The sequence below is a fragment of the Mchenga conophoros genome, linkage group LG3 (genome assembly GCF_057382185.1).
Source record: "Mchenga conophoros isolate Kocher_MC1m ecotype Shallow Benthic linkage group LG3, M_conophoros_male_GT1.1, whole genome shotgun sequence".
Classification (NCBI taxonomy): Eukaryota; Metazoa; Chordata; class Actinopteri; order Cichliformes; family Cichlidae; genus Mchenga; species Mchenga conophoros.
Genome location: NC_140528.1, coordinates 27,493,213 through 27,516,458, shown reverse-complemented (window position 1 = coordinate 27,516,458; position 23,246 = coordinate 27,493,213). Strand labels below are relative to the sequence as shown.

At 42.9% G+C, this 23,246-nt stretch overlaps 2 protein-coding genes across 3 annotated transcripts in view; one reads left to right on the top strand and one right to left on the bottom strand.

Moving 5' to 3' along the window:
• The window catches only part of LOC146577954 (uncharacterized), a 54,126-nt gene that overhangs the window by 5,486 nt on the left and 25,394 nt on the right, over nt 1–23,246 (bottom strand). For both annotated transcript variants that reach the window (XM_085268463.1, XM_085268462.1), the window contains exons 8-9: nt 16,548–16,721; nt 133–179 (exon numbers count right to left, since the gene is read on the bottom strand). In XM_085268463.1, the coding sequence (XP_085124589.1) occupies nt 133–179; nt 16,548–16,721 (221 nt within the window). The remainder of the gene's footprint in view (nt 1–132; nt 180–16,547; nt 16,722–23,246) is intronic.
• LOC146577956 (uncharacterized) lies at nt 18,932–22,856 on the top strand. The gene is made up of 2 exons (XM_085249753.1): nt 18,932–20,088; nt 22,845–22,856. Exons 1-2 carry the CDS (start codon nt 19,117–19,119, stop codon nt 22,854–22,856), a joined length of 984 nt encoding a protein of 327 aa, XP_085105879.1. The 5' UTR covers nt 18,932–19,116.

Genomic DNA, 23,246 nt, shown 5'->3' with positions numbered 1-23,246 from the left:
ACACAATCCAGCTGCAGTTATTGATCCATCATCTGTTCATTGATTGACACTTTGATGATGACTCCTGACATGATGAAGATGGTTGAATGTGTGCTGCTTTGTTTTCATGAATCCCATTAAAAACACACTTACACTTCCTCAGACCTGGTCTCAACCATCGGACTCCAGCAGGCTCCACCCTGAAAGGAGGAGGGGGGTCAGAGCAGCACAGTCAGTTTCAGTTTTATTTGTCATATGCAAGTTAGCACAGGGTCAACATTGCAATGAGATGTGTTTGACGAGCAGCAGTCACTCAGCAGCATGATACAGTAGGAGAAAATAAAATAAAATAATAAAATAGAAAAATAGTAAGGAGCAAATATTAGAGAGACGTGGTAAAAGAGAAAAGATGACTAAATATATATGTATCTATAAATATAAATATATGTACACTAGTGATTAAATAAGAAACATGACGGGGGGGCAGATGGGACATTGCACAGGAATGAGCAGCAGAAAATCACAGTATTGCACTTTTAAATATAGATATCAATAAAGTGAAGTGACCAGTGCAGATTAAACAGAGTACTTGTGAAGCTGCAGCTTCTGAGTGCTGTGTGTGTGTGTTTAAGTGTTGTGGTTGATGGTAGAAACTGTGTTTAAGTCTTGTAGTCCGAGCAGACAGAACCTGTAACGTCTGCCAGATGGTAACAAGAACAGCTGATGTGCTGGGTGGCTGTGGTCCTTGATGATGCTGTGTGCTTTACGGAGGCACAGCTGGAGATAAATGTCCTGAATGGCAGGAAGCCTCGTGCCAGTGATGTGCTCTGCTGCCTTCACCCTCTGTAGTGATTTACGGCTGCTGGCAGAGCAGCTTCGTACAAAACTGTGATGCAGCTCGTCAGCAAGCTCTCGATCGCACACCTGTAGAAATTTGAGGTGATGTTGGCGTTCATGCCAAACTTCCTCAGCCTTCTCAGGAAGTAAAGCCGCTGGCGAGATTTCCTGATAGCAGTGTCTGTGTGAAGCAGTGTCTGTGTGAAGGGTCCAGGAGAAGTCTCGGTGATGTTGACTCCAAGGAACTTGAAGCTGCTGACCCTTTCGACCTTGACACTGTTTATGTGGATGGGCTGGTGTTCCCTGACTGGTCGAGAGTCAGGTTATTTTCCAGACACCACTCGTACAGCACCATCACCTCCTCTCTATAGGCCGTCTGATCATTGTCTGTGATGAGGCCTATGATGGTTGTGTCATCCGCAAACTTGATGATGATGTTGGAATCGTGTTTGGCAACACAGTCGTGTGTGAGCAGTGAATATAGGAGGGGGCTAAGCTCACAACCCTGTGGCGTACCTCTGTTTAGGATGAGTGATGAGGAGGTGTGCTTACCAACTCTCACCACCTGGGGCCTTTTGTGAGGAAGTTTAGAATCCATCTGCAGATCGGTGTTCCCAGCCCAAGGTTGACGAGCTACAAGGCAAGTTTTGAGGGGATGATGGTGTTAAATGCCGAGCTGTAGTCGATGAAGAGCATCCTTGCATATGTATTCCCTTTTTCAATCAATCTTTATTTATAAATAATAATAATAATGGATTGGATTTATATAGCGCTTTTCAAGGCACCCAAAGCGCTTTACAATGCCACTATTCATTCACTCTCACATTCACACACTGGTGGAGGCAGCTACAGTTGTAGCCACAGCTGCCCTGGGACAGACTGACAGAGGCGAGGCTGCCATATCGCGCCATCGGCCCCTCTGGCCAACACCAGTAGGCAAGTAGGGTAAAGTGTCTTGCCCAGGGTCACAACGACCAGGACAGAGAGCCCAGGGATCGAACTGGCGACCTTCCGGTTACAGATGCGATTCCCAACCCCTGAGCCACGGTCGCCATAAAGCACTTTTCATACAAAAAAAATGTAGCACAAAGTGCTTTACATGGTTAAAAGCAGCCCACCTCACCCTCCAACTCACTCCCCACACTCTCATTAACATAAACGATGTGAATACACACATATCTCCCCCCCCCCCCCACCCCACACACACACACTCACACACACACACACACACACTTAAAGAGTAAAAATTGGGCTGGGCTCACATGAATCAGAATCAGAATCAGAATCAGAAAGGGTTTTATTGCCAAATGTTGAGCAGGTTTACAACATTAGGAAATTGCTGCGGTGCTTCAGTGCAAACATGCTGTCATAAATTACGCTTAAATAGACATGAAAAAATAAAATAAAATAAATAAAAGTTAGAATAAGAATTAAAGTGCTACGTAGAAAGATATATACATGATATATACATGAGTGCAGGTGGTGATCAGTGCCAAACATGGAATGATGCAGTGACACAGCGTAGGGTCATGTGTTAGTGGCGGGGACAGTCATATGGTTATTGTTCATGTGTCCAACAGCAGAGGGGAAGAAACTGTTCTTATGGAGAGAGGTTCTGGTGCGAATGGACCGGAGCCTCCTGCCTGAGGGGAGCAGGTCAAACAGACTGTGTCCAGGGTGAGAAGGGTCAGCTGAGATCCGAGCTGCACGCCGCAGAGTCCTGGAGGTGTACAGGTCCTGCAGAGATGGGAGTCTGCAGCCAATCACCTTCTCAGCAGAGCGCACAACACGCTGCAGTCTCTGTTTGTCCCTGATAGTGGCTCCAGCGTACCACACGGTGATGGAGGAGGTGAGGATGGACTCGATGATTGCGGTGTAGAACTGCATCATCGTCCGTGTTGGCAGGTTGAATTTCTTCAGCTGCCTCAGGAAGTACATCCTCTGCTGGGCTTTCTTGATGACGGAGGTGATGGTGGGCTCCCACTTCAGGTCCTGGGTGATGGTGGTACCCAGGAAGCGGAATGAGTCCACAGAGGTGATGGGGGTGTCAGTCAGGATGATGGGGGGGAGTGGGGCTGTGTGCTTCCTGAAGTCCACAATAATCTCCACTGTCTTCTGGGCATTCAGAACCAGGTTGTTGTGGCTGCACCAGGACACCAGACGTTCAACCTCCCTCCTGTAGGCAGACTCGTCCCCGTCCGAGATGAGCCCAATAACGGTGGTGTCATCTGCAAACTTGATTAGCTTGACAGACTGGTGGGTGGAGGTGCAGCAGTTGGTGTACAGGGAGAAGAGCAGAGGAGAAAGAACACAGCCCTGAGGGGAGCCGGTGCTGATGGTCCGGGAGTCCGAGACATTCTTTCCCAGCCTCACATGCTGCTTCCTGTCCGTCAGGAAGTCAGTGATCCACCGGCAGATGGGATCAGGCACATTCATCTGGGAAAGCTTGCCTCGGAGATGGTCTGGAAGGATGGTGTTGAAGGCAGAGCTGAAGTCCACAAACAGGATCCTGGCGTAGGTTCCTGGGGAGTCCAGATGCTGCAGGATGAAGTGTAGGGCCATGTTGCTGGCGTCGTCTACAGACCTGTTGGCTCTATATGCAAACTGCAGGGGGTCCAGGAGGGGGGCCGTGAGGGTCTTGAGATGGGAGAGAACTAGGCGCTCAAAAGACTTCATGACCACAGATGTCAGAGCCACGGGTCTGTAGTCATTTAGTCCAGTGATCCTAGGTTTCTTGGGGACAGGGATTATGGTAGAGGACTTGAAGCAGGCAGGCACATGACATGCCTGCAGTGAGGAGTTGAAAATGCCAGAAAACACTGGGGCCAGCTCGTTTGCACAGTGTCTGAGGGTGGCAGGAGACACACCGTCTGGGCCGGGAGCTTTCCGAGCATTCAGGTTCTTAAACTGCTTCCTCACATCTGCTTCATGAATATGAAGAGTTGTGGTGGGAGGAGGTGGTGTGAAATCCTCTTTTGTGTGGGGTGAGGAGGGGGGTGTTGTAGGTGAACAGTTTGAAGGTGGTGATGGCTCTATGGAGGGGGGAGAGGTGGGGGAATGAGTGTCCAAAGTGTCTCTATTGTTGGGGCCGTTGGAGGTGTGAAGGCTGCCTGATGGCTCGTCAAAACGGCAGTAGAAGTCGTTAAGGGTGTTGGCTAAGAGCAAGTCATCAGTGGAGTGGGGGGTTTTAGGCTTGTAGTTGGTGATATTCCTAAAACCTTTCCACCTTTCATGAGCCAAGTGAGGAAACACTATAACAGGGAGCCGTCTGCACCGGGAGCCGGTCACAGACCGCAGCCTCCGGGCTGGGCACACAGCAGGAGGGAGGCCAAGGAGCCCCCCAGCCAGGCTGAGAGGACCCCCAGAGACCCAGCAGCCACGGTCGATCACAGCCCCGGTGCAGAGAGCGCCCTCCGAGGAAACACTGGAGATATGACACAATAGGCTATATACAGGGTAAAACGATAAAATAAATAAGAACAGGATACAATATAAATATAAATATAAATAGAGTAACAAGATTAAAAAATGAATAAGAATAAAATCAATAAATATTAGGTAAAGCCTAAATTAATAATAGAATAACAGGATAGAATAAATAAGCATAAAATAAATAAACGCTAAGTAAAAGCTAAATTAAAAAGGTGGTCTTGAGCCTGTTCTTAAAAACATGTACGTTCTCTGCGGCCCTGAGCTCCTCCGGCAGGCTGTTCCACAGACGAGGACCATACCACTGAAAAGCTGCCTCTCCGTGAGTATGTGTCCTGACTTTAGGGACAATCAAAAGGCCAGTACCAGAGGACCTCAGGGTCCGCGAGGGTTCGTATGGTAAAAGCAGATCTGAGAGATAAGAAGGCCCAAGACCATTAAGACATTTAAAAACCAATAAAAGAACTTTAAAATCGATCCTGAAACACACGGGGAGCCAGTGCAGCGATTCTAAAACCGGTGTAATGTGGGCCCGCCCTCTGGTCTCCGTCAGCACACGGGCTGCCGAGTTTTACAAGAGTTGTAAAGTTGAAATATTCTTCTTAGGAAGACCAGAGAGCAGGGCATTACAGTAATCAATGCGACTGGTAATAAAAGCATGCATCAGCATCTCCGTGTTGGCCCGAGAGAGAATAGGGCGACTCTGGCTATATTTTTTAGATGATAAAACCCAATTTTGGTTACATGTTTAATATGTGGGATAAAACCAAGCTCAGAGTCAAAAATAACACCCAGGTTTTTCACTTGTAGTGAAGGACATAGTGAAAATGCCTGTAATTTAGACAAGAGTTTCTCTCTCTGAGCCTCAGGACCGACAATTAAAACTTCAGTTTTGTCCTGGTTAAGCTGTAAAAAGTTTTCTGCCATCCAAGATCTTATATCCAAGACACAGTTAAAGAGGGCATCCACTGGTCTGGTGTCATCAGGAGACACGGAGATGTACAGCTGAGTGTCATCAGCGTAACTGTGGAAGTTCACTCCATGCCTCCTGATGACACTGCCGAGAGGCAACATATACAAATTAAAAAGTACAGGGCCTAGAACCGACCCTTGAGGCACACCACATGTCATTTTATGGATCTTAGAGGAGCATGTATCCATACTCACCATAAAAGTTCTGTCTGAGAGACAGGAAGTGAACCAGTTGTGTACAGCACCAGAGAGGCCCACCATGTGTTTCAGTCTGTTTAAAAGAATAGCGTGGTCTACTGTATCAAAGGCTGCGCTTAGATCCAGCAGCACCAGGACTGAGAGCTTTTGGGCGTCCCAGTTACATCTAAGATCATTTAAAACCTTTAGGAGAGCCGTCTCTGTGCTGTGGTTCACCCTAAATCCAGACTGGAATATCTCCAGGATCTGTCTATCATTGAGAAAATCAGTAATCTGAGTAAAAACAAGTTTTTCTAAGACTTTACTTAAAAATGGTGAGTTGGATACAGGTCTGTAGTTATTAAAATCATTACAATCCAAATTGCTCTTCTTCAGAAGGGGCCTCACCACCGCCGTTTTAAAGGCAGCAGGGAAGACACCCAACTGAAGAGAGCAATTCATCATGTATAAAAGCTCAGCCTCAAAAAATCCATAAAGTGTTTTAAAGAGTGAAGAGGGGATTGGATCTAAAAGACATGTGGTGGGTCTCACTGTGGAGAAAACTTTCTGCAGGTTCTCAGCATTAACCAGGACAAAGCTGTCCAGTGTCTCCTCAGGTACAATCGAGCCCTCAGATGTGTTTAAAATCATATGGCGATTAGATAAAATATCAGATCTGATGGCGCTGATCTTTCCCCTGAAGTGGTCTGCAAACTGCTCACAGAGCGAGTCTGTGGGGTTCTTTGGGAGCTTTTAAAATCAGGGTTAAATAAATGATCTATGGTGGAAAAGAGGACCTTGGGATTATTTTTGTTAATACTGATTATTTTGGCGAAGTATGAATTTCTTGACTTCCTTAATGTATTATTGTACATTTTAAGTTGCTCGCAAAATATTTGATGGTTGATATTATTTTTATTTTTCCTCCATCTCCTTTCTGCTGCCCTGCAATTTCTTTTGAGTTTTTTGACTTCTTCGTTTCTCCAGGGTGATGCATGTTTTACGTTAATCTTTTTGGTGGTGAGTGGAGCAACAGAGTCAAGGCTTTTCTTCAGTTTGCTGTTAAAATAACTAAAAATCAAATCGCAGGGTGCAGGTAAAATCACAGGGGGGCATTCGTCTAAAACCCTGGTAAAATTTGCAGCCACTTCAGAGGTTAGATAGCGCCTCCTCACAGTTCGCACCGAGGTCTCCCGCTGAATAAAACCGGTGATGTTAAAAAACACACAGTAGTGGTCAGAGACAGCCAAGTCAACAACAGAGGACACGCTGGTGGACAGCCCATGGGTGATGACCAGGTCCAGAGTGTGTCCTCTGTTGTGAGTCGGCTGCGTGACGTGCTGGTAAAATCCAAACAGTGAAGAATGTTTAAGAATTCTTTTGTTGCAGGGTCAGAAGGATTATCTATGTGCAGGTTAAAATCACCGGTTAAAATTATCATGTTATATTTTGAATGTATGTTTGTTAAAAATTCTGAGAATTCCTTGATAAAAGCAGCGCTGTCTTTAGGTGGTCTATAAACTGTGACAGATAAAACTGGAGGGCTGCTGAAAACAATAGCATGGAATTCAAAAGTGGTAAAATGATCAAATAAAATTTGTTTGGTGGTGAGTGTGTTGTTGGCTAAAGATGCCGTCCCACCACCTCTCTCACCACTTCTAATAGAAAAAGAGAAACTAAAATTTGTTGGGGAGGCCTCAGTGAGAACAACTGGTGCATCCGAGCCCAGCCATGTTTCAGTTAAAAATAAACAGTCAAGTTTATTATCTAAAATTAAATCATTAATAATAAAAGACTTGTTCAACAGAGAGCGGACATTTAAAAGTGCCATACTGATCGAGACTGGTGGATTTTTGACAATAGAGTTGAATGGATGTTGATATTTTTGAAGAGGCCGGAGGTTATTAATGTTTTTGGAGTTACTGGATTTATGATGATTCTGTTGCTCTCTGTTTGTGATTATGACGGGTATTGTGTTGACTGTGGGAGAGAGAGGTCCGAGTCCAGAGTTTTGTGTATTACTGTTAAAAGTGGAACAAATATAGGAGCTGGGACCAGGGGAACATCAGTCAGTGGCAGACAGATCAGCAGGTAATGTCAGTTTGGGGTAGTGACAGGGCGATGTGCGGGAGTGCTGTACGCCAAATGCCAAATTGGCGGACAGCAAACAGCGTCCCCAGGCGTTGAGGTGGAGCCCGTCTGCCCCAAAAAGATGCCTCCTCTCCCAGAAGGCATCAAAATTGTTAATAAAACCCACGCCGTGGGAGACACAGGCGGAGGAAAGCCAGGTGTTAAGGCTGAGCAGCCGGCTGAAACGGCCGATCCCTCTGCCACAGGTGGGGGTGGGCCCAGAGATAAAAGCACTCACCTGCAACTGACCAAGGAGGCTGAAGAGTTGGAGGAAGTCCAACTTCAGCAGCTCAGATTGCTGTTTGGTGCCGATGTGGATGATGAGCCGGTTAACCTGTGGGTGGGATGCCACCACCCTCACTCACTCCAGGTGAGTGAGGGTGGTGTGTGTTGCCAGGGCGATGGCATCCTCTGTGGCTCTGTTTGTCCGATAGGCAAACTGAAGAGGGTCCAGTGTGTCAGGGAGGGAGGAGCAGATGTGACCTTTGACCAGCCGCTCCAGGCACTTCATGATGACGGATGTCAGTGCAACAGGACGGTGGTCATTCAGACAGGAGACCACTGATTTTTTGGGAACAGGAATGATGGGGGATGCTTTGAGGGATGTGGGGACCACTGACTGCCTCAGGGAGAGGTTGAAGATGCTGGTGAACACCCCTGCCAGCTCGTCTGCACACACTCTGCGTAGCCGGCCTGGGATGCCGTCTGGTCCTGGAGCTTTGTGAGGATTGACCTTTTTAAAGGTCCATCTCACAGCTTCTGTTTTCAGAGTTAGAGTTGCAGCCTCACTGTCCTCCTGAGGGTAGAGGATCTGCTCTCTGTTGTCTGCAACAAAACGAGCATAGAAGTTGTTGAGCTCATCTGCGAGAGATGCCGTGGGCTGAACACTGCCTGTGTTGTCCTTCTTGTAGTCAGTGATGCAGTCAGTCCATTCCACAGTCACCTGGTGTCAAAGCTGTGGTAGCTGGACTCCATTTTGTCCCTGTAGTCCTTTCTGGCCTTTTTTATGGACTTCCGGAGGTCGTACCTGGCTGCTTTATATGCATCAGCATCCCCGGAGTTAAAGGCAGAGGTCCGCACTTTTAGCTTGGCGCAAACGTCTTTATTTACCCAGGGTTTCTGATTTGTATATATGCGGACAGTGGTTTTAGTGATGATATCATCCATGCACTTTCCAATATATCCAATGACAGAGTCTGTGACTTCATTGATGTTGCCATCAGCTGCATCCACAAAAATCTGCCAGTCAGTTGTGTCAAAGCAGTCCTGTAGGACCTCCTCAGCCTCACTGTCTCATTTGTAGATGACCCTGGAAGCTGGTTTTTCCTGTTTCAGCCTTTGTCTGTATGCAGGCAGCAGCAGTATGGAACAATGGTCTGCCTTACCCAAAGCCAGTCAGCATGCACACATGGACATTACATGGCTCTCATACACATGAACATTGACAGTGTTCATCAAAGTGAAAGCCCGGGGGAATGAATTGTCTGTGGTGTCTGTTTTTTTGTTAACAACACTCTGTATCGTCTGGATGAAGGAAGAAATGTGAACAGTTTATCTCCATGATGTGAAAGGTCTGTAGAGATGTGTTTGTGAGCCTCTCTAAAGACCTTATTGTCTGGCCCGCCATGCCTCATGACTGAGGCCAAGCAGACAGTGATTGATGGAAACAGGACAGACTGGATGATGCCATTACTCCAGACAGCACAGGGTTATATCTTTGTATTAGTTCTGACACACTCATCAACACCATATCTCCAGTCATTGGAGGAAATATCAGAGGAGAAAAAGGCAGATTTTAACTGGAAAAACCACAAACATGTTTAACCAATCATTTTGTACATTTTAAAAAACGCTGAACAAGTTTTGCAAACAACAACTCTGCAACTATTTCCCTAATAATGCAGCCGAGGCCTCAGGAGGTTTTAATATAACCATTTCAAACTATTCACAGAACAATCAGATGTTTGCATCAAATAAGAAGCCACACATATGATTTGTGCCAGTGCAAAAAATTGTTTGTGTCACTATAAAACAGAGGAGAACAGCACAGGGATAAACCTGCAGGTCTGACAGCAGGAGGTGGATCACTCCTGTTTTCCATGTGGAGACAGCGTTTACACTGCAATCTGCCTTTGGTGGCTTTAAGGCAGCAACTGTGATGTTTACTAGTAGAACTGACACACAAAACACAACGACGACTACACTACACACTAACCACACACCAACTACACACTAACTAAAGCCTCCAAACACGTTAAACATCACAAATCTCTCACGTATCGAAACTTTCTCTCTCTCTCGACATTACATGGCTCTCATAAACATACTGTTAAGACACTGATAAAGGAACAGTGCAACATTTTCAAAATTGGTAAATGGCCTGTATTTGTATAGCGCTTTACTAGTCCCTAAGCACCCCAAAGCGCTTTACATATCCAGTTGTCCACACATTCACAGTGTGTGGACGACTGTGACAGTGCAGCTGTGGCTACATTGTAGCCACAGCCACCCTGGGGCGCACTGACAGAGGCGAGGCTGCCGGACACTGGCGCCGCCGGACACTGGCGCCACCGGGCCCTCTGACCACCACCAGTAGGCAACGGGTGAAGTGTCTTGTCCTTGGGCAATTATAAAAATGTGAGCAGCTAACCCAACGACCGAGACTGTCGGAGCCGGGGCTCGAACCGGCAACCTTCCCATTACAAGGCAAACTGCCAACTCCTGAGCCATGATCGCCCCACTCCCACTCCTTGAAATTCACTTCAAGGAGTGGGAGTCATGTGAATATTGTCATCTGATTGGTTTGAATCGTCTAGTTCAGGGGTCGGCAACCTGAGGATCTTATACTGCGGCTCCGCATGGTTTGGGAAAATAAATTACAAGTATTTACCTGAAGTGTTTTAGTTCTTTTTAAACTTGTAGTTCTAAATTGAAAGATTACTGTGATATTGAAATATAAAAATAAAATTATATTTTATTATTTTTCGCTCAAAATAAGCATCACACTCGTGGAAGCCGAGTTAGTTCAGCTGGGTCTTTCCTTTTTGTTATATTTCTTTCAGTTCAAAATGTGTTCATTACATAAATAAAATGTAATTTTCTCTGTAGCACTTCATGGATTTCATAAGCAACACACTGTAGTTGTTCACACAAAGCATAAAGGTAAAAAAAAGAAAGAAAAAAAGAATATATACAGTGTTATCTTCATTTTAGATGTCACAAAGTATTTGCGGCTCCCAGAGTTTTCTTTTGTGTGGAAACTGGGTCCAAATGGCTCTTTGGGTGTTAAAGGTTGCTGATCCCTGCTCTAGTCAGTCACAGAAAGAGGTCCTCCCAAAGAAGTTAATGCTAGGCTACCATTAGTGGCTAATGCTAATTTTAGGGGAATAACCATTGGCACCTAACGCTGCTCACATTGATTTATAACAATTTGAGCAGCTAATGCTAAGTAGGCTGTTTTCCTTTGCTTTGTAAGAATGATAGCAGCTAATGATACGACGTCTACCGGTATTAACCAATGCTAATTTGATGTGAATTTGCATTATCGACAATGCTAAATCGTTTCCCCTGCATTATAATGATGTGAGGAGTTAATGCTAGGCTGCCATTAGCGGCTAATTCTAATTAGGGGTGAATAATTATTACCAGCTAATGCTAATAGCATATTCCGTTTCCTTTTAACAATGTGAGCAGCTAGTGCTAAGTAGGCTGATGTTAGCAGCTAATTTGATGTGGATTAGCATTATATTAGTGAGCATGTACTGGAACCGTTTTGTATGTTATTTCTCCAGGCCTATAGGGGGCGCAGGTTTGCACAGTTTGCTATGTTGAGCCAATTAGTCACTAAAAGAAGTGTGATAGGAAGTGTTTGCTCATGAGTGAAGCAAGACATGGTGTGTTTTCCTCCGATCCAAAGCCATCCACTCCGTTAAATCCCTTTGAGTGGCAATATGAGTAAGTTTCTTAATTGTGTTTACCTTTAAGAGAGGGTATATGACATTATTGAAGTGATTTGGAAACTTTTGATGTGTTTTATATGTCCACTTAAGTTCAACCTAAGCTAATGTTTATGTGACATTTCTGTATTCTGTATCATTTCAGTTTCACACTTTTTTGCATTAAATCCTGTCCAAATACAACATAGGTGTCAAACTCTGGCCCGCAGGCCAAATTTGGCCCGCAGCCTAATTACATTTGGCCCGCGAAGCCATACCAAATTACTATCGGAGCTGGCCTACTGGTATTATACAGCTAATATAGGCTATATATAGTTTAGTATTAAGCTTCAGAGGTGGGACCAAGTCATTGTTTTGCAAGTCTCAAGTAAGTCTCAAGTCTTTATCCTCAAGTCTCAAGTCAAGTCTCAAGTAATGTCAGGCAAGTCAGAGTCGAGTCTCAAGTCACTGGTGTAAAAGTCCGAGTCAAGTCACAAGTCTGAAACTTTGAATTTCAAGTCCTTTCGAGTCTTTAAAAAAAAAAAAACGAAAAAATAATGTTGCAGTTATATGCTAAATGTAAATATTAGACCATGTAATTTTAAATCTGTGTTTTTCTCAACACATGACAAAAGTGAACGTAGAAAATATACACAAATTGTGAAATTGCACCTCTTTAAAATGCAGCTCAATTAAACTTAGCTCCAAGAATAATTTTCACCGACAGTTCTGAGATAAGCTGCATGTTATTCTTGGATGCGGTTGTAGGACCGGCTTTAAAATCGCATGACAAAAATATCATACACATTAAAAAAACTGTATCACCAACGTAGCCTGGACAACATTTGCTAGTTAGATGAAGTCAGCTATCTCATCTTAGCATATTTATATGCATATTTATAATCATACGGTTCTTGGAGTGAGTGCACACACTCATGAAGTTTAGTAACTTCAGGTCACTGCAACAAGCCCAGGTACAGTTTACCGACGGATGGGTGCAGGACCTTGAAATGCACCGTGTAGAAAGTAAAGACCATCGTACGTATCATAAGTTTACCAGTCTCACAAATTGTCGTCATAAATACACATTCGTTAACCGTTTATTAATAGGACCTTTGAGCTCAACGGTAATTAATTAGCAGTGGAAATCATTTCTGGTACCCATCACAGAAATGTAGCAGTGACAATAATATTGTATGCTGTAATCGTACTGGGCAATTAGTGATACAAAAAACCTGTTTTATCCTGTGAATAAAATTATATGTTTTTGTCAATGTACCATAATAACAGAAGCGAAACGCAATATTGTGTCAGGACAATTCACTATTTATGCACAATAAATAAAGGAGCATAGCGCGACAATTTCTGTTCAGCGCCAGACTTGCTTGTAACCTATATCACTAATTATGTTATGAAAATGACGTATTAACTACTAAAAAACACTGACCTTCGTGTAAATGCTTGGAGCAGACTAACCTGTGAGCTGGAGTGTTCTGGGACGTTATATTTGGTCTTAGAATGGCTGCAATCCAGTCGCGTCTTTGTTACTTCGGAAACATGGCTCGAACAATTTCTCTTCAACGACGTAATCCGATAACAACCGATCTCTTTACCCGTCGGCTTTCCGTGGCTGTCATGCGACCGGCTATTGCAGTTAATGATACAACAGCTTCTTGACATTTTTGTGTTTCTTTTTATTGCTGTATAACTGATTTCAATTGAAAGCCTGCGTGCGCTAGTACCGCTTGCCACGAGTTCCCAGAATCCTTTGCGGTTCTACCCGTGAATGACGTCACATTTTCAATCTCTATATAATATGCATGTTAAATTTTATATTTGGGGTAAAATATCAAGTCTTTTCAAGTAAACCGGTTCAAGTCCAATTCAAGTCCCAAGTCATTGGTGTAAAAGTCCAAGTCAAGTCACAAGTCTTAGAACATTTTTTCAAGTCAAGTCTAAAGTCATAAAATTAATGACTCGAGTCTGACTCGAGTCCAAGTCATGTGACTCGAGTCCACACCTCTGTTAAGCTTTGCTTGTTCCATTTTCAGCAAAACCTGTTTGAGTCCATAAGAAAAGATTCATTCTCATATCTGGAGGAATAAATATATTTCAATAAATATTAACGTTAGCCCGCGACTTTGTTCCAGTTTTGAATTTTGGCCCACTGTGTATTTGAATTTGACACCCCTGAAATACAACACGTGCCTGTTCCTTGGAGGAAGTGATGCAAGAGAGTTTAGCTGGCTGTGAATCTCAATATAGGACACTGGGTCACATTGGGTGCAACAGTACAGAGCAGTTAATGCTAAGTAGGCTGCCGTTATTAACGAATGCTACTTTGACGTGAATTAGTATCATGCGCTAATGCTAACACTGTTTTCCCTTGCATTATAAAAATGTGAGCGGCTAATGATAAGTAGGCTGTTGTTAATAGCTAATGCTAAATTAATGCGAGTTAGCATTATTCAATAATGCTAACACTGTTTTCTCTTACTTTTTAACAATGATAGTAGCTATTGCTAATACTCTCTTCCCTTGGGTTACAATGATGTGAGGAGTTAATGCTAAATACGCTGCCATTAGTGGCTTATTCTAATTAGGGGTGAATAATTATTAGCAGCTAATGTTAATACCGTTTTCTCTTTCCTTATAACAATGTGAGCAGCTGAAGCTAATTTGAGATAAATAAGCATTAGTAGCTAACGCCATTACCCTTTTCTCTTGTGTCATAATGATGTGAGAAGTTAATGGTAAATAGGCTGCCATGAGTAGGGCTGCTACAAACGATTATTTTGATAGTCAACTAGTCACCGATTATTTTTGCGATTAGTCGACTAATCAGATCATCATCCATTGGACGTACAACGTACAGCTTATTGCACCAGCAGCATCTGGTCTTATATAACTATCATTAGCTTACAGCTTGAAGTGTTTAAGGTATGTGCTAACTAACAATAAAGACAAGATGGTAGTTTATTAAATTTTAAATTAAATGTGCAGATTGTTTTGGTGAAGTTTAATAAACTCAGCCGATTTACTCAGGAACAAATAAAATACTGAAAAAAGCCAAACAGTAACATGTTTAAGTTATCTAAGTGACTTATATATCATGTTTAACCTGAGTAGTGAAAGACGGCGGTGGGTTTGAAAACGATCTGCCGGGAGTCCGGTGTTCTCACGGCGCTAGTGACCTAGGCCCCGGCTAGCTATCGAGCTAGTGGGTAACAGACGTCTCCGAAAACGTCGGAGCGCTTTTGAAAATATGTGGTGTCTTGATAAACTGAGCAGATATTTGAGGTTTACACAGCTACATTCAAGCCTGAAAATATGTTAAACGTTTATTTTGTGACCCAGAAAGAATAATAAGAGTAACATTAAAACTAACTAGCTGCCGCCATTGTTGGAAACTGAACTGGGCTGCGCTATGAATTCTGGGACACAGCTTCTTCTTCTTCTTCTTCAAGGTTTAACGGCAGCTGGCATCCTTGTACATGCAGTGCTGCCATCTTCTGTTTCAGTCCGTTATTACACTCTTAAATCCTGCTGCTTATTCCTGCGTCTTTTGTGATCTTACAAAGCTTCAAACGACGCGTCGACTATTAAATCAGTCGTCGACGATTTTGATAGTCGACGTAATCGTGACTAGTCGACTAATCGTGGCAGCCCTAGCCATGAGTGATACTTTTCTCTTGCGTTATAACGATGTGAAGAGATTATGCTAAGTAGGCTGCCATTAGTAGCTAATGCTAATACTGTTTTGCCTTGCTTTCTACAACTTGAGCAGCTAATGCTAAGTAGGCCACTTTGCTCTGCTAAGGATTTGTGTGACCATGATGTATTCTGACAAATTCTACATTCACAGCTGAATCCACAATAAATGTGTTCTCAAGTACATATTTTTCTGTTATTGTTGTCAAATAACAGAATGAGAATGAAATATTTCTGAGTTTCTGAGGCAAAATTGAATCGAATCAAATGGATTACAGAAATCAGTGATGATACCCAGCCGTACTGAGCAATATAGGCCCGACAGGAGTGGATGTAGCTGTGGGTAATAAAAGATGAAAAGAACTATTGATAACTTTTCTTTAAGGCCTGATCCGTCTGAAATTCATAGCCAGTGCTCTGACATGGAGCCATCAATCTGTGAACACTGAAAAAGCAGCAGTGTATCCAGAAAACACATTATATGCTGCGATAAATGCACTGCCCAAGTGTCCCCTCTCCCCACTGCCTTTCAGCGGCACACAGCAGCAAACAGGTCGTCAGAGGAGCCGATGTGATGATTAAGTTAAACATTGTCTACAATATTGACAAAGAGTGCCAAAGCACTTTAAGCACAAGCACTTTTTCAGTAACTTGTCTTTCTTGTAGAAATGTACTCCAAATAAAGAACTATGTGTTGATAAGATTGTTTGTTAATCATTTGCAAATCAATATTGTCTGTATGGACAGCAATTTCCCCCACCAAACAGTGCACATGTAAAACTGCGGTGTTATTTGAGTGCGCCTAGGGCCGGGCCACATTATACCATCCACGGTAATACCGGTATAATGTTAGGCAACGATAAGAAAATGAAATATCGCGATAGAATATGGAGAACATTTCCAAATGTTAGCTGCTCCTGTCTGCGTCTTTGTCACACACACACAGACTGAAATGATTCACAGCCTTGTTTCATCCTTCTGTCACTGTGGACATACAGCATGGGAAACATACACATGGCTGACACTTTATTAGGTACACAGTGCCCACTATCTCAGGTACACCTGTGACCTAATAAAGTGCATGTAATGTTACAAAATGTTGTCTCTGTCCAAATAGTTATGGACCTAAATGTAGGTCTACTTTTAATGAAACTCTCAACATATCAGTTATCATTAATGCTCCTGCAAACAGACTCCTTGGAGACCCCCTACATAAATATCCATGTACTATCCAGCTAGACTAGTGTGTCTGTCCCTGAAAATATTCCTGCATGTGTGATTGTTCATGTCTCATCTGCAGGAAACAAACAGGAAGTGAGTGAAGGACACAGAAAATGTTTCCAGCTCTTCCTCCTCTATCAGACATTCTCTCCATACCTGAGAGTGTCCAGTCTCCAGCCTGGATCCTTCAGTCCAGCCGACAGCAGCTTCATTCCTGAGTCACCTGGATGATTGTAGCTCAGGTCCAGCTCTCTCAGATGGGAGGGGTTGGAGCTCAGAGCTGAGACCAGAGAAGTACAGCCTTCCTCTGTGATCAGACAGCCTGACAGTCTGCAGACACACAAAACAACAATCCGTCTGTTATCCATCTCTATGGCAGCATAACTAAGGGATGGTTCAGGGTCACCTGATCCAGCTCGAACTATAAGCTTTATCAAAAAGGAAAGTTAGAAGCTGATCTTCAAAGTAGAGAGGGTGTCTGTCTCCTGAACTCAAACTGGGAGCTGCTGCCACACCCAGTCCAACATAGCCAGGCTTTCTTTGCTGCTCTGACAAAACCTCAAATCCCAGTCAGAGATGATGAGCATCATCACAGTGATGATCATTTCTCTGTAACCCAGGCTTCCTGCTTCAGGATCTGTGCATGCTCACAGAACAAGGAGACCTTTAAACATCATTTCACTAAATGGATGGACTGGGCTCAGCCTACAGATGAACTGGTGCCAGAGATCATAAAGAACATCAGTCAAATTCAACACTTTAGATGGAAATATGAGATTAATGCTGCAGACAATCATGAACCTGCTGAATTCATGAACATCAAGAATGCAGCGAGTGGTAAAATAAAGATCTGACCTCAGTGTGCTCAGTGTTCCTGTCTATTCCTCACATATTCCTAACATGATAGCTGCACTTTAGAGCTCTAAAACTGGAACTGACACATGTTTAAACTCTACATGTTACTCAGTACATTCAGCTCTGACACTCGCCCACAGTCCAACAAAGGAAACATGGACATCATATCAGTTTGTCACCAAAGTCTAATTATTAGGGCAACTTAACCTATTATTATCTCGTTAACTCGTTAATTGATTAACGTCAGCAATTATTTTAATCACAGTTTTTAAAATCATGATTATTGTGAAAGTGCTCACTGGCTCTGAATATAAAAATCCAAAAAGTAGGGCTGCCATGATTTTTCGACTATCAAAATCGTCGACGACTGATTTAATAGTCGACGCGTCGTTTGAAGCTTTGTAAGATCCTGAAAGACGCAGGAATAAGTAGCAGGATTTAAGAGTGTAATAACGGACTGAAACAGAAGATGGCAGCACTGCATGTACAAGGATGCCAGCTGCCGTTAAACCCCGAAGAAGAAGCAGCTGTGTCAGGTATTGTAGCTTGGTCCAAATTCATGGACTACATGAGGCCGTATGAAAAGGAAAAAAACCAAATTGCTTGGACACTGCTAGCATAATGGACAGGTTTTTGGGGCGCCCACACAAATCCAAAGCAGGAGATGAAGCATCGCTGAATATGTTTCCAAACCAACTTCATTCTAAGCCAAAGACTAGAAAATATGGTGAAGCAAATCTTCCCTTTGGCTTCACCTGCACAGGTGCCGAGGTAGGTCTCCCTGCAGGATTGGTTTTCCCTTCATCAGGAGCAGCTGGGCTCTTCAAATCACAAACAGGATCCCACATTCTTGATTTTTAGTGCACAAACACTTCCTGTAATGACTCACTACTCCTGACATTTAGGAGATGTTTGCTCTTTATACAGTAAAGTTACAGCAGGATACAAACAACACCAGGCTGATCCCGCCCAGTTTTGCTCAAATCACGGACTAACAGTGTTGGAGCTATTTGTTCTTTATTTTTTATTATTTTGAAATTAGTTAAAGTTTGTTAGTTTATTTATATTTTGGGGTTTATTTGTTGGTTAATATTTTGTTTTAAATGATTTGTTTTGTTTGTTGTTATTTTGTTAAATTAGTCAGTAAGAGCTGTAGGGCCATTTTGTTTCTATAAATAAAGAGACTGGTATAGGACCAGCATGCATTGGGGTGGGCCTATGGTTTTTTACCAGAGCAGGAGAAGCAGCAGGAAGGATTTTGTTATTGCTTGCCAAATGGATAAATAAACCAAAACCAAAACTAAAAGGTTTGGACAATGGACTTCTTTTGCCTGCGTACGAAATATTACCTCAGTGCAGCAGTGGCTTGTGGACTTTAAGTTGTGGGACGTTTGAACTTTTAAAAGTAAAGGAATTGCCACTACACAAAGTAAAAAACCTTCCCGTGGACAAAGGAATAATCCTTCATTAATGGATATAAGGATTTCAAGGATCACCGTCGAACTCGAATAAAAGTTATTGGATCGTCTGGTGAGTAATCCAGACGGATTTGATGTTGAAGCCTGGATCAACATGTCACTCGTTCGTCAAAGCTGGTGAGTGATAATATTGTTTAAGCCGTAAAGGAAAACGGTGAAGCTATTGGAGTTTAAAGACATAATTTCACTACAAAGACTGATGAACTGAGTTTTGACGTACTAAATTGGTGCATAATTGGATCGCTAATTGAAACATGCCAACGCCCTCTGTGGAAATGTTTGTTCGCTGCAAAAGGCAGGTAAATGGATGTCATGTTTGTACTTTAGGCTATGGACTCTCAGTGTGCTGTGCATCTTTATAAAGTTTGAAATAATCCAAGAGGACAATAAAAATGTCGGATATTAAGAGTAAACGAGAGGATGACACTGAGATGCAAGCAGAGAAAAGAAGCGTTAAATTTACGCCAAAAGGTTTGGATTTGTATATAAAGACATGCCAAGAAAAGCGCAGTTCAATGTGTAAGCAAGCATCTAAGTACATGGGGAAAATTTCCGCTTTAATGACCTCACATGAAAACGTTAAGGAAGTGTCTTCTGAATTTGGGAAGTTTATTAAATGCTATCAAGATGCAAACGCTTTGCAAGAATCCTTTTTAAGTTTGCCACTGCCAGAAGATGAAGTGAAAAGGCAAGTTGCACATTTTCAGTCGAAGGTGACAGCATTCTCTGTTTTTATGGACAAAGTAAAGGTTTGGTTGCAGGAGGCGGGCGAGCCGTATACTGAACAAAGCAATACTGTTCGTAATGATAAAGCTGTTGAAAGTTTGGATGAAATAAAACCTGAAGACAGTGTCTCTAATATCTCAAGTGTAAAGCCACCTTCAAAAACCTTGTCACAGCAAAGTCGAATTTCATCAACATCTTCCGCATGCATTAAAGCTGCGGCTGACAAGGCAGCGCTCATGGAGCGACTCGCTGCATTAAAGAAAAAACATTCTATCGAAGCGCAAGAGGAAAAACTGAGAAAAGAAAAGGAGACATTATCCTTGGAAACAGAGCTGGCAGCCACTAATGCAAAGCTTCGTGTCTTAAAAATAAATTCAGTTTGTAGCTCTGAGCATTCTGGTGGAATGAACTCTTATTTTGAAAGAGGGCACGTACAAGAAGCGCCTAGTTTAAATCCTTGTGCCGATACATTTGTTCCAACATCAAGAGATTACTCTGGTATAAATTCTGCATCTGAATCACAAGTAATCGTACCTAGACAAAGTCAAACCCAACATCAGGTTGATGATTCAGCTCAAGTGACGCAGCAAACACAGCCTCAGTCTCCTACTTTGACTGGGAACTGCACGAAGGAGATTGTAAATATTATGCAAAAACAAAATGACATCACTACTTTGCTTGTAAAACAAAACTTATCTTCTGTCCTCCCCGCCAGAAACATCCCTGTGTTTGATGGAGACCCTTTACAGTACAGATCATTTATGAACGCCTTTGAAAATGGAGTGGAAGCTAAAACTGATAACTGGAGCGACTGTCTGCATTTTTTAGAGCAGTTCACTAGGGGGCAGCCTAGGGATTTGGTGCATAGTTGTCAGCACTTACCTCCTGAGCAGGGCTATTCCACAGCCAAAGATCTTCTTGAAGAACATTTTGGGAACGAAAATAAAATTGCCTCTGCATATATGGAGAGGATTGTGAGTTGGGTACCTATTAAAAGTGAGGATGTGAAAGGTCTACAGTCATTCTCTCTTTTTCTTCAAGGATGTTCGAATCTAACACAGCAAGTTGTTTATATGAAGGAGTTGGATTTGCCCTCAAATATGAGAATGGTTGTTATGAAGCTTCCATACAAATTGAGGGGAAAATGGAGAGTTGTTGCCTATGAACTGCAGGAACAAAATGGTTACAGAGCAGTATTCACTGATCTGGTTGCCTTTATAATAAAACAGGTACAAGTAGCATCAGATCCAGTGTTTGGCAACATCCAAGACTCACAATCTGGAAGCAGCTTTAAAGCTTCAAGTTCTACCAAGCAAAGAAAAAAGGGAAGTAGTTTTGCCACTAATGTCAGTACAGTGCCAGGAATCAAAGCTCAATCAACTGGAAGCAGAACAACTTCCGCCGTTCTGCATAGTTGTTTGTTTTGTTCACACAGCAATCATTTACTAGAGAATTGTAAGCAGTTTAAAGGTAAAACGCATCAGGATAAGTTGACTTTTATCAAGGAAAGGGGAATTTGTTTTGGTTGTTTAAAAGTTGGTCACACAAGCAAAGACTGTAGGAGTCGTTTGGATTGCGACGTGTGTCACCAAAGGCACCCAGGGGTTCTTCATATAGAGCGAAAGGATCCAGGTGCGTCTTCGGAACAAACTCAACAGAGGACAAACTCTAATGTCAACTTTTCAACTGCAACCACTCAGACATGTGGGTATATTGGGGCTGGTCATGAAGTTGATGCAATTTTTTCTATAGTTCCAGTTCAAGTTAAGAGCCAAAAGAGCAATAAAATTGTGCAAACCTATGCGTTTTTGGATCCTGGAAGTTCAGGTACATTCTGTACAGAAACTCTGGCAAAAAGACTGAATGTAAAAGGTAAAAAGACCAATATCTTTTTGAGAACAATGAGTCAAGATAGGATTGTTAGTACACAAGTTCTGTCTGGTTTGGAAGCAAATGATTTCATGCCATTGCCAGATGTTTTGACTCAAAAGACTATGCCAGTTTCTACAGTTAATATTCCCCAGCAAAGCGACATCGATCAGTGGCCTCATCTTAAACCTGTTAAACTTCACAACGTTAATGCAGAGGTGGAGCTACTGATAGGCACTGATGCTTCCAATGTTTTGGAGCCATGGAAGGTGATAAACAGTGTGGGAGGTGGACCTTATGCTGTAAAAACAAAAGTTGGCTGGGTCATAAATGGTCCCCTGCGCACTGGAAGTAACAGTGGAAATAAAACCAACTGCACTGCTGTAACAGCCAATAGGATTTCTGTTGAGCGTCTTGAAGACATGTTGATTAAACAGTACAATCATGATTTTAATGAAAGATCATCAGAGGAGCAGACTGAAATGTCTAGAGAGGATCTGTGTTTCATGGATATTGTTAGTAGTTCAATAAAGCTTATTGGAAATCATTATCACATTGATTTGCCTTTCAGGAGAGAAGGTTCCAGTTTGCCAAATAACCTCTGTGTCGCGGAGCAGCGTCTCCAGAGTCTCAGACGGAGATTTGAAAAGGATACTCATTATAAAGATGAATGCACTGAATGTGTAAACAACATGCTTGAACAAGGATATGCCGAGTTTGTGCCTGTAGATGAGTTGCACAAAGATGATGGAAAGGTGTGGTACATCCCTCATCATGGAGTGTATCATCCCACAAAGGGCAAATTAAGAGTTGTATTTGACTGTGGAACAACTTATAAAGGAGCATCATTGAACAGTCAGCTTCTACAGGGACCTGATCTCACAAACTCGCTGGTTGGGGTTCTGATCAGATTTAGACAAGAGCCTGTTGCATTAATGGCGGACATTGATTCCATGTTTCACCAAGTTCACGTCTCAGAAAAACATGTCAACTTTCTCCGTTTCCTGTGGTGGCAACATGGCGACACTTCAAGGTCTGCACAGGAATGCAGGATGAAAGTGCATTTGTTTGGAGCTGTATCTTCGCCAAGTTGTGCAAATTATGCTCTACAGAGAACTGCAGATGATAATGCGCAACAGTTTCCAGCTGAAGTGGTTGATACAGTCGAAAGAAACTTTTATGTGGATGATTGTTTGAAATCTGTTGCTTCAGAAGAGGAGGCAGTGCACATGGTGAAGAGGCTGACAGATATCTGCGCTAAAGGAGGATTTAAGCTTTCAAAATGGATCAGCAACAGTCGCACAGTGCTCATGTCAATCCCAGAGGAAAGAAGAGCAAAGGAAATTAAGGATCTGGATTGGACAGATCAACTTCCAGTTGAGAGAGCACTGGGTCTACAGTGGTGCATAGCAACAGACAAGTTCCAGTTCAGAACCTCCCTGCAGGACCGTCCAACAACCAGAAGGGGCATTTTGTCTGTGGTCAGCTCACTGTATGATCCTTTGGGAATCTTGTCTCCTTTCAGTATGCCAGCTAAACTGTTGCTACAAGAGCTTTGCCGACAAAATTTGAAGTGGGATGAAGTTATTCCCCACTCTCTTTCCCAGCGGTGGCGTGATTGGCTGGAGGATCTCCAGATGATTTCAAAGTTTAAAGTGGAACGTTGCATTAAACCAAATTGCTTTGGAAGACCAGATAGGGCACAACTTCATCATTTTTCTGATGCAAGTCAAGATGGGTATTAAAGTTGGAAAAGAATAACGTCACGCATGTTGCTTTTATCCTGGGAAAGGCTAGAGTTGCTCCTCTCAAGCAAACTACAATTCCCAGGTTGGAATTGACGGCTGCAGTTCTTGCAGTTCGGGTGGATAGGCTTCTGCAAAAGGAGCTGCAGGTCAGGTTGGAAAAATCAGTTTTTTGGACTGAT

Coding starts and splice junctions, on each gene's coding strand:
- LOC146577956 (XM_085249753.1), top strand. CDS start 19,117: ATGTCGGATATTAAGAGTAAACGAGAGGATGACACTGAGATGCAAGCA.